The 10,626-nt window shown below is 41.7% G+C and overlaps 1 protein-coding gene across 1 annotated transcript in view; it reads left to right on the top strand.

The window, feature by feature from the left end:
* Positions 1-10,369, top strand: part of PCYB_112010 (guanylyl cyclase) — a 12,243-nt gene extending 1,874 nt beyond the window's left edge. Inside the window, exons 6-15 of the mRNA XM_004223079.1 lie at positions 131-353; positions 522-826; positions 1,067-1,355; positions 1,526-2,799; positions 2,963-3,210; positions 3,366-3,585; positions 3,792-4,195; positions 4,335-7,383; positions 7,971-9,958; positions 10,189-10,369. Coding sequence (XP_004223127.1) covers positions 2,963-3,210; positions 3,366-3,585; positions 3,792-4,195; positions 4,335-7,383 — 3,921 coding nt within the window. The 5' untranslated portion in view covers positions 131-353; positions 522-826; positions 1,067-1,355; positions 1,526-2,799 and the 3' untranslated portion in view covers positions 7,971-9,958; positions 10,189-10,369. The remainder of the gene's footprint in view (positions 1-130; positions 354-521; positions 827-1,066; positions 1,356-1,525; positions 2,800-2,962; positions 3,211-3,365; positions 3,586-3,791; positions 4,196-4,334; positions 7,384-7,970; positions 9,959-10,188) is intronic.
* The last annotated feature ends 257 nt before the right edge of the window (positions 10,370-10,626 follow it).

Raw genomic sequence — 10,626 nt, 5'->3', positions numbered from 1 at the left:
CCCCCCTTAAGCATCCATCCTGAAAGGAGCAGAATACATAGACGCAGTGGTCGTATACACCGGAGCTGACACAAAAAAAAATTTAAATATTCCTCAAAAAACAGAAGAGAACAGAACATTCTGTATAAAAATGAACAACGTAGTGTACTACTTAATTTTTATGTATTTCTTTTTTGTCCTCCTGAGTATTATAATAAAGCTGACATTTTATAGAACACATGGGTCTCACCAAAGGACGAAGGATACCTTCTTAACCGTTTTGGAGGACTTCATTGGCCTATACATTTTGGTTCTGCCGATTATGATTTACTCGGAGAAGAGCCTTATATATATAATCCAGAGTCTGAAAATAGGTGCGTCTAGTATGGGAGAAAATAGGCCTTGTAGGTGGGCCTATTGACAAAGAAAAGCTTCCCCATGCTTTGCGCAAATTTTGTGACCACTAAAAATGTGTTACCCTTCCGATAAAAAAGCAAACCCCAATTCGAACCCAACCGCTCTCTGGCATCCCCCGTTCACAGAAAACGACTTGCGAATGAAGGAAGGCCCGCACGGTGAGAAGCCCAAAGTTTTTAATAAAAACAAGAATGATGCACTAGGGGCTGTGGATCTGCTGGCAACAGCTCGAAATGGAATTCTTGTGAAGAAAAAGGAGCTGTTTGTGTCTTGCGCCGTGAACAACGTTGTGTATGCCAAATTCGACTTTGTCTATTCGCGCGGGGAGTTTCGCTTGCCCACGTTGAACATCCTGGACGGAGAAAGGTGCGCATGGGGAAAAGGGAAAAAGAAAAAAAAGATAAGCCAAAAGATGATAAAAAACAGATAAGCCAAAAGATGAGAAAAAACAGATAAGCCAAAAGATGAGAAAAAAAAAGATAAGCCAAAAAAGAGCGCGTTTCAACAGCCCTACAAAAACGCGGCCAACTCGTATGGGTTCTCCCTCCATGGGGGCGACTCCCAATTTATGCGCGCTAGTAGCTCATTCTGCTGCTTTGTCTCGCCAATTCGTTCCGATTCACACCAGCAGCAGCACCACCACTACTACTACTACACACACACATACATTATGTGCCCTCCTTTTCTGGCGCGATTCTTTAGAAGGAACGTGGCCGAGCTTTTAAACCTGGACGAAAGGATTTTCAAAGATCCCGAGAACGTGCTCTTCCCCTCCAGGGACTTGGGGCTCTTCCTGAGAATATTCCAGAACCGCATCGCTTCGACTTACAACCCGTTTGCGGATGACTTGTCGATGGTGTTGAGGGAGAGATATAGGAGTTACTTGAAGGAGGAAATTTTGAACAAGAACGTGAAGCTCACGACATTCGTAAAGTCTAAACTAAACGGGGGCTACAACCGTACGGCAGAAATGAGCCGTACAACACGCACTGCGGCAGATGTGTATATGTATACGCATGCTTACATATGTGCATCCGTACAGAGGAAGGTGCAAAAAAAAAAAAAAAAAAAAAAAAAAACCCCGAAACCCCGTTTTTTTCCCCCTCTTTCACTTCTCCCCTGAGTTCAGAATTTTACGAAAACTTGAAGAACAACTACAACTGCAAAGAGGTTATAGAAGATGCACAAAGAGGAGAGGACCAGGCGGACAAGATAGAAGAGTTCGTTTTGGGAATATGTGGATGCAATCGGGTCATTATCTACAACGAGAAATGTCTAGACATGGGAATGAAGGAATATAAAAGTGAAAGTTACAATGACGTATATGTGAAGTATGAAAAGGAAAATAACCATGAAATTGAAAATGAGAAAAATGATAAAAATTCACAAAAAGACGATGAAGAAAACTTTCATACAATCGAATATGAAGATATATACCTGTACAGCATTGTAAAGAATATTGGCTATCATGTGTACTGCTACAAGAACAGATTATTTTTTTATAATTTAAAAAACGAATGCCAAGAATACTATTTGATTTGTTTTCATGATTTCTTGAAGAGTAATAAATTCTCCATGTGTATTTTAAAACATACAAAGGAGTTAGACAAAAATATTCTCTACGTCCGTGGCTATGACTTCAATATTCTTCCCTACTTATCGCTAGCCAAAAATGACATAAACAAAATAAAAAAAATTATAAAAATGTACACTATGAATTACTTGAAAGTTATTCTCATCTGCAAAAAGGTAATTAAAAATGAAGACATTGGGAAATATCTTCTTTTGAAGAGCATCCGGAATAACAACAACAGCAGGTTGTCCTTCAGATTGTACGATTTAATGAAAATATTTTTATTAAACGATTTAGAAGTAGTTGGGATGATTGGATTGAAGAACGAATTGAGAGAAGGGGTAGAGGAAACTTTTCTCGATTTGGCCAAATTTGATATTCGCTCGTGGATATTTACTAATGAGTATTCCAAGGACACTTACTTAACAGCACTAGAGTGTAATTTGATTCCTTCCAATTCGAATTTATTTGTAATTAACTTTTTTAATCCACACGAGGATGGAGGGGGGGAACGCATGCATGGTGTGGACAACACGGAGAACACGGAGAACACGGGCAGTGAGAACAGCGCGAACGGCGACAACGGCGACAATGGCGACAACAATGTGAACAGCGGCAACAACGTAGAGAAGAAGGAGGAACGTGCTGACAACATGGACAGCATGGCCAATGCGCTCTTCAACAATTTTACCCTCTCCCTGGATAAGCTCAAGTCTACGTCTTACGCCATCGTAATAAACGACGCTAGCATAAAAAATATAATGAGAAATGCGCACGCCATGGTGAGTCCGTCTACACATGACGCGCACACGCCCTGTGCATCTCCTTAATGATGGCGTGGGTGATCTAAAATGGGGGAAATTCCCCCATACGTGTTCATGCACGACGAGTGTTCCACACTTATTCGCTGTCCCCTCACCAATTAACTATACTATACTGCAGAAAATATTCCTTTGCATAGCCATGCGAGCTACGGTCGTTTTATTTTGCAAGATGGATAATGAGACCAAGGGGAAAATTATAAAAAAAGTACTCTCCCTAACCACCCCCAGATTGACCATCCTAGGGGTGGGATCGACCCTAAATGACGCCTATCTACTGAAGAATACTACAATCAGTGTGTGTCTAAGTTTGAACGAGCAGGTCAATGTGCTGTATAGCATATCGGATTACGTGCTGCAGGAGTTTAGGTACATTATCGACCTGCTTATCCTAGGACGGATGAACAAATTTTCCCTGAGGTAGTAACGGAGAGAGTTCTCTGCACCAGCAAAAGAGAGGGGACTATGAGCGGATTTATCTAAGGGCTCATTTGAGTGTGCTAATGTCATGGTGCCACCTTTTTTTTCGTTCCTACCCCTTCGCGGCACTGCATACCTTTCTTTCCACCCTGCAGCCGATCCTTCCTTTGGATAATATACCTGAAAATCACGATCGTCTCGCTTTACTTTTTCCACAACTTCGATAACTTTTTCTCCGGGTCGTCCACCTCGTCCATTTTGTACACCCAGACGACCTTCGCCATTTTTCATTATTTGCTCATTATAGCATTTTCGGCGTACGAAATAGATTTGCCATACAAGTTTATCAGGAGCGTCCCTTACATCTATCAGTTTGTACGGTTGCATCGAGCATGTAACGAACATGCTGCACGTATGCGGTGTTGTTTGCTCTGTGAGCAGTATGAAGTACGCGATATGCACACCAAAAAGAGTGCCAATTAATGACACCTTCTTCTTCTTCCTCTTCTTCATCTTCCACCTCTTCTTCTTCTTCTTCTTCTTCCTCCTCCTCCTCCTCCTCCTCCCCCCCTGTTTAACAGGCCAGAAGGAAGTACTTCCTAAACAACACGATAATAATTTTAACGATCCTGGAAGCCATGCTGATTTCGCTGATCTCATACTACATCATGAGGATGCACGTATTCCCCCTGATAACGCATCGAGCATTCACTTTCCACATATTTATTCTAAATTTTTTTATAACATCGGAGAAGATTTTGTTGCTCTCCAGGACATGGCACTTGTACTTCTTCATCCTGGCAGTTCTTATTATATGCCTCCTATTTATATACGTAAATGTGTACACGTTAATTGACTGTTTGAAAACAGGGAAGTGTGAGTTGAGTCTGTTCCACACGGAGGACGCATACTTTTGGCTGTCTCTTCTTCCGATTTTGTATATAAACTTTTTTATTGACAAGGCGGCGAAGTTTATCAACAACAGGTGCGTTCGTATGCGCACGTTTGCGCACGTTTGCGCACGTTTGGTGGTGTTCGCTACAGATGAGTTAGCTTCCCTGTGTGGGTGCCCCTCTTTTTTTTCGCTCCGCCATTCCTTCCGATGCACCTACCCACTTTTGCAGAATTTACCCTGACATAACAGACTACTTCCGGGAGAAGATACTGAAGAGAGACCAGAAAGGGTCCTCAAAGGATCACAAATCAGAGGGTAACATAAGTAGTAATCTAAAGGAAAAGGAGCAAGGTCTACTCAACCTGGAAGGGAATGCAAAGTTGACAAAATTTATCCCGACTCCGAGGCAGTACAGCATAAGAGACGACAACACGTACTACTACAACAGGACGAAGAAGAAGAAATTCATTTACGAGACTTTCAGAAGAATTATAGGAATAAACATAAAATATCGAAATCAGCAGTTAAACTTGGAATATAAGACATATGAAAAGAGAACAAAGCTAAAATTGAGGACGATAGGAATTGTGTTATTTGTTATTTTTTTTATAATATTTTTTGTGCAAGCACTTGTTTCCAAGTATATGAAGAAAGTAAGAATTTCGATTAACGGTTTGACATATTTTTTAATCTTGTATTATTTCCTTGCGACGGTGTGGATGATTTATATAAGGTTACGGAATAGGTCCAACTCGACTCTCTTCTTTTTTATTGGCAAATTGGTACTCATATTTGGATTCATTTTTGAGCTGTATGACAATGTAAGCAACGACATAATCAATATGTTGATAGCCTACTCCTTTACCATTTCGTACATCTTTTTTCTTTCCTTCAAAATATTAGAAGGGATAATAATATGTACTTTTGTGTTGATATTAACTTCCTGGGTGTACTACGATAAGAATAAAATGATGGGTTCTATGTGTACCAAGTTTTGTGAAAATCCGTATCTGAGTTTACACCACTTGGAGGAGGTTAACATCTCATGTCTCTGCAAACAACAGGTAGTGACCTTCCTCATTTGCACTCTAAGCTTCACATTTATCTGCCTTTCGATGAAATATTACGAAATTTATTACCTTAAGAAGAAGTTTCTATTTAGATATAAACAGAAGGTTAATTTAACCAAGCAGATTGAAATACTACACACTATGCTCCCCAGCTTTTTGGTCGAATATCTACTCATAAGTGATCCCAAGGCGGATGGAATAATGGTTGGAAAAAATATTTCTGGAGAGGATAGAGGAATAATATCAGTAATTTTTTGTGACATTGATGATTTTCAAAGTATGGTTTCTACACTTCAACCACATGCTCTTGTAGAAACTCTGGACAAATTATACCTATATTTTGATAAGTGCATAAAATATTTTAATTGCATTAAAATCGAGACTGTGTTTGAATCGTATTTGGCTGCCTCGGGACTGAGCGAGAAGCAGAATGACTGCGTACATAAAATTAAGTATGACACCAGGTGCGCCATCAAGCTAGCCATTGCGCAGCTCAGCGCCAAGTATTACATCTCGTATAAGGTGCTGGCTGGGGGGAGGAACCACGTGGGGAGTGACAATCTGGGGAGTGGCCATCTGGGGAGTGGCCATCTGGGGAGTGACCAACTGGGGAGTGGCCATCTGGGGAGTGGCCATCTGGGGCATAGCAGCAGTTATACGCTGCCAATCCACAGTGGTGACGAGGCCCAGTACGAAAAGTACACCCACAAGAATATTAGCTTACGCATCGGCATACACACGGGAAAAGCCATCAGTGGCGTCATCGGGTCGGTCAAACCGCAGTACTCACTCTTCGGAGACACAGTGAACACGGCATCGAGAATGAAGTCCACTGCGCTTACGGACCATATCCATGTCTCGTACGATACGTATAAATATCTAGAGGACGATACGTCCCTGGTATGGAAGGAGCGCAAGATCTTTATCAAGGGAAAGGGGGAAATGAGAACCTATTTGTTGGTCGACATTTTGGACGATGTCAAGAAAGTCCAGGAGCCCTCGGATGTGGGCTTATCAAGCTCCACGCTGTTTGGGAGGACGGACGAGGTGGCGGAAGAAGGTGGGCATGTGGAGAGGCACATGGTGGAAGGTGGACCGATAGACAACCGTATGGTGGAAGGTGGGTCGATAGACAACCGCATGGTGGAAGGTGGGTCGATAGACAACCGCGTGGTGGAAGGTGGGTCGATAGACAACCGCGTGGTGGAAGATGCCCATGTGGGGAAGCGGCGCACGGTGCAAACCTCCCAAAAGGGGGGAGAGACCCCCCGGAGGGATGATCTCTCCATAGAGGATGCAACGGAAAAGGCACACCCGAAAAAAAAGACGCAGAAGGAACGGAGACTCACAGAAAATCCACATAAAATTAAAGCCCCAAGTACACTAATTGCAGAGATGCTGGATGCGTATGAGAGGGGAAGCGATTCTTATAGGAAGGACAACTGGTACTATTACAACAAAGCATACAACGCGAGTGACAGTATGAACAGTAATAACTTCCCTACCTACTCCAAAGCATTTAATGATAGGAAGTCCAAGTATCTTAGTCTGGATAAGTTAAAATTAGCAGACAGTGTGCGAAGAAACAATTTATACGACTTTGAATCGCCTGTAAGTTTAAGAAAGGAAATTATTGGGGGGACAAACGAGTCTGATGAATTTTTTACATCCCCTTATGTAGAAGATGAGCATCAGGTGGAGGGTATCAAAAAGGTGAAAAGGAGTAAATCCAATGTGAAAAAAAATTCCTCCGATTTTATGCACCAATTTGATACACCAGATGGGGCCATAAAAAACTACATAAAGGAGAGAAGGAACTACCAAAGGAAATTTTACACTCCCCATTTTTATCTTGGAGAGATACTTCAAAATTCTAATGAGTTTAAAAAGGAGGAGAGGAAGAGAAAGGGAAAGAGGGAGGAACAAGCGAGTAGACGGAAAGTCACACACGAAGAGGGAGTGTCCTACAATTTTGTCAATGGAAGCTTCTCATCCAATTGGGAATACTCCACAGAATCGGAGTTCTATTTGTATGATGAGAAATTAAGGCAGAGTAAAGGGTACATAAATTTTGACGATCTGTTTACCAAAATATACAGGAAAAAGAAGAATATCCTCCAAGGGGATATTCAGCACATTCCGAGGCAGGGATTCCTTTTCCCAAAAAATAAAGCAACAAAAGGAAAAAAAAAAAAAAAGAAAAATTGAGCTCAAAGGGGGAACTCCCATACGATGATGTACAAAATGGTGGATCCCAAAGCGGGACGCGTAAACAATTTTTTCGTCACTGGAAGCACCAAGCAGAAAGGAAGGAGGAAGACATGGCTTCCAATGTTTGCAATGACCCTTTTTGTGAAGACGTTCAGAATGGTTTCCCTCATTCGAGGAGCAGCAGCAGGGGGGAGGAGGAGGAACTGGGAAGGGATTATACTCATAATGCCTCCCTGCCGAGACGAGCCAGGAGCTGTTTGCTCACAAAGAGGGATGACCCCTTTCGTGAGGCAGACAAATGGAAGGGCGTAAAAAATGTGAAAAGGGAAAACTTGGAACGAATGGTCCCGATGAGCGGTGACGAACAGGAGAAAGACAGAACGGGCTGCCAGAAGCACAGGAGAAGAAGTGCTGCGTCCAGTGGTGGGGACGTTACGCAAAATAGACAGGTCCATAAAAGAAAGAGGCATAGATTCCTACGGGAGGGAGTGCTCCTCGGCGCCGCCATGGGGAGCAACCTACCCACACTCGAGAAGGAAGAACGCACAAAAAGAAAAAAAAAATCGAGCAAAAATGGAACACGGATGAAGCAGCGTGGGGATCAGGAGAGCCGCCCAAGAAAGTTAGCTGAAAACGATTTGCTCAAAAAGAAAGAGGTAAATTTTGACAGGGTGAAGCAGACAGACTGTGTAGAATCCTCCGCTGCTGAGATCGGATTTGGAGGCGAAGACAATGCGCATAAGGGGGCCCCCCCAGGAGGGCCAAACTCTACTGCGGAGAGTGCAAAAGTTGAAAAATCAAAACTGCAGAAGAAAAAAATGGTGCAGAAAAAAATAAGCTTTTACAGCTTGAAGGATGAAAGGAGCTTGAGCTCGGGGGGCTTCGGGGGAGAGAGCTCCTGCGCTTTGAAGTCGAACGAGACGAACAGCGGTCCGAACGGGGGACCGCACAGTTGCGCAAAGAAGGAGTACTTCTTCACGTACAGCCCAGCGATCAAAAAGAAGAAAGGCGTCTTAACGAAGGTGAATCAGGCGTTTAAAAGGTACTTTAAGAGCATGGACATGAGCGAGCGGGGGAGTCCGCCTCTTCTGTCGCATTCGCCTCGGAATACACATCCCCAGGAGTTGACTAGAGGAGAAGCGACCCTGCACAGAAGGGGTCCTCAAGGAAGCGAAGAACTGATCAAGACAAGCACAACTGTGAGCAACAAAAACGCAAACTTTGCCCACAAATTTGATAACTATAACAAAAATAAGCTTCTAAAAAAACTGACATCTACACTTCAAGTAGGGAAAAAAAAAGTGAGCAATTTTAACAGATTTTATTACAAATTTAGTGATGAAGAGCTAGAGGAAGAATACACACAAGGGTACTACAGAGAAATAATTAATATTGATTTGACGAAGAAGCTAATAATAATATTTATCATATCCGAAATGATCCTGAGCTTGTGTAATGTGATAGAGTTATCCTACTATGAACACAAACTGAAGGGAAACGATTTTATTGTAATAATTTGGCTAATAAGGTGTATATATTTATTCATAATAACATTCATATGGTTGTTATTAAAGATTAAGTTAAAGGAATACAAAAAGAATTCTAGCAAGATGATGTGGACTGTTTTTATTTTGAATATTTTCCTTTCTTCATGGTGCATTATCATTATGGACCTGTCGTGTATCCATTATAGTAATCTTGTTGGGAATTCTAGTGACAGATCTTTATTTTTCATGAAAGATGCAACTGAGTTGATCATTTGCATGCAGTTGATATTTATTAAGAATATGTTATTTAAACATAAGTTTTTTTTTGTTTTTTTTTTCGTTTTCCTGATTTATTCCTTTTCAAAATTATTTAAAATACATTTATGTGAAATAAGAATATGTTGTAGTATCCTTCTGATTCTTTTTATCAACATTTTATATTTTTGGTACACTGAATATTTAGACAGGACACAATTTTTAGTTAAGAGGAGAAGAAACCGGATGGAGAAAACATCGCATGATTTTTTAACTAGGATTTTACCGAGACAAGTTTTGGAAGAGTACCAAAATGATAATTTACAGTTAACTTATAGTCATGAAAAAATCGCATTTTTATTTGCCGACATTGTAGGGTTTACAAAGTGGAGCAAAACGGTTCCTCCTAAGGATGTCCTAAAATTATTACAAAAATTGATATCTAAGATAGATAAGGATACTATAAAGTTGGGATTGTACAAACTGTTCACCATTGGAGATGCCTATGTTGCTACTAGCCAACCAAACTCCTCCGTCACAGATGAGCGTGAAGCTGTCGATGGAATACTAAACATTTTTAAGCTAGCTAAATTGATTCTACATAATATTAATACCATAAAAATTCAGTTTAACAAGCATGATTTTAATATGAGAATCGGTTTGCACTACGGATCCTGCGTGGGGGGCATCATCGGGTCGGTCAGAATCAGGTACGACATGTGGGGTCTGGATGTCCTGATAGCTAACAAAATAGAGTCTAACGGAATTCCTGGAGAAATTATCTGCTCGCAGCAGTTCAAGACCTTCTTCCTGGACCACGAGCCGCAGGCGTAAGTTGTGCTCTCCGCCTGAGCGGTTTAGCAAGAGGGAGACACCGACAGCTTCACCCCGCGAGATCGACCAAATCATTTTACCGCGCCCCTTTGCGTATGACATTTGGGGAACCTTTTATTGCGAACTGATGAGGACTTCCCACGCGGAAAACTCCCCCCTCCCCCTACACACGAACACACGCATACACACACACACGAACACACACCCTCTTCCTTTCAAATTTCAGGAAGCTCAACTTCTGGTACTACAAAACAATCTACATAAACGACAAAGACGTGAAGCTCTACGTCATAGAGGACAAGAACTATGAGGAGGACTATGACCCTAAGACGATCGACTATGAAACGTTGTTAAAACTGCGGGAGAGAAAGGCAAAAGGAGGGCCAACCAACTACATGGATAAATGAACACGTGGTGAGCGGTCCAATGGAGAGGAGAGGTGGGAAATTAACTGAATTTTTTCTTTTTTTTGGCAGCCGGGGTAGACGGGGACATCTCACTAGTACATATATGCACATTGGAGGAAGCATATATTTTTTTTTTCATTCTGTGCAACTTTAAGTCTGTTTTTCCACGTTTGTTTATTTCGCCTCCGTTTTTTTTCGTTCCGTTCATTTGTTTCTTTGTTTAAGCTGATGGGGACATGTTCCACTTTTGCACTGCT

This window comes from Plasmodium cynomolgi, chromosome 11 (assembly GCF_000321355.1).
Source record: "Plasmodium cynomolgi strain B DNA, chromosome 11, whole genome shotgun sequence".
In the NCBI taxonomy this organism is placed as follows: Eukaryota; Apicomplexa; class Aconoidasida; order Haemosporida; family Plasmodiidae; genus Plasmodium; species Plasmodium cynomolgi.
Note: the sequence above shows the minus strand (reverse complement) of the source record. Positions and strands in the feature narration are given on the sequence as shown.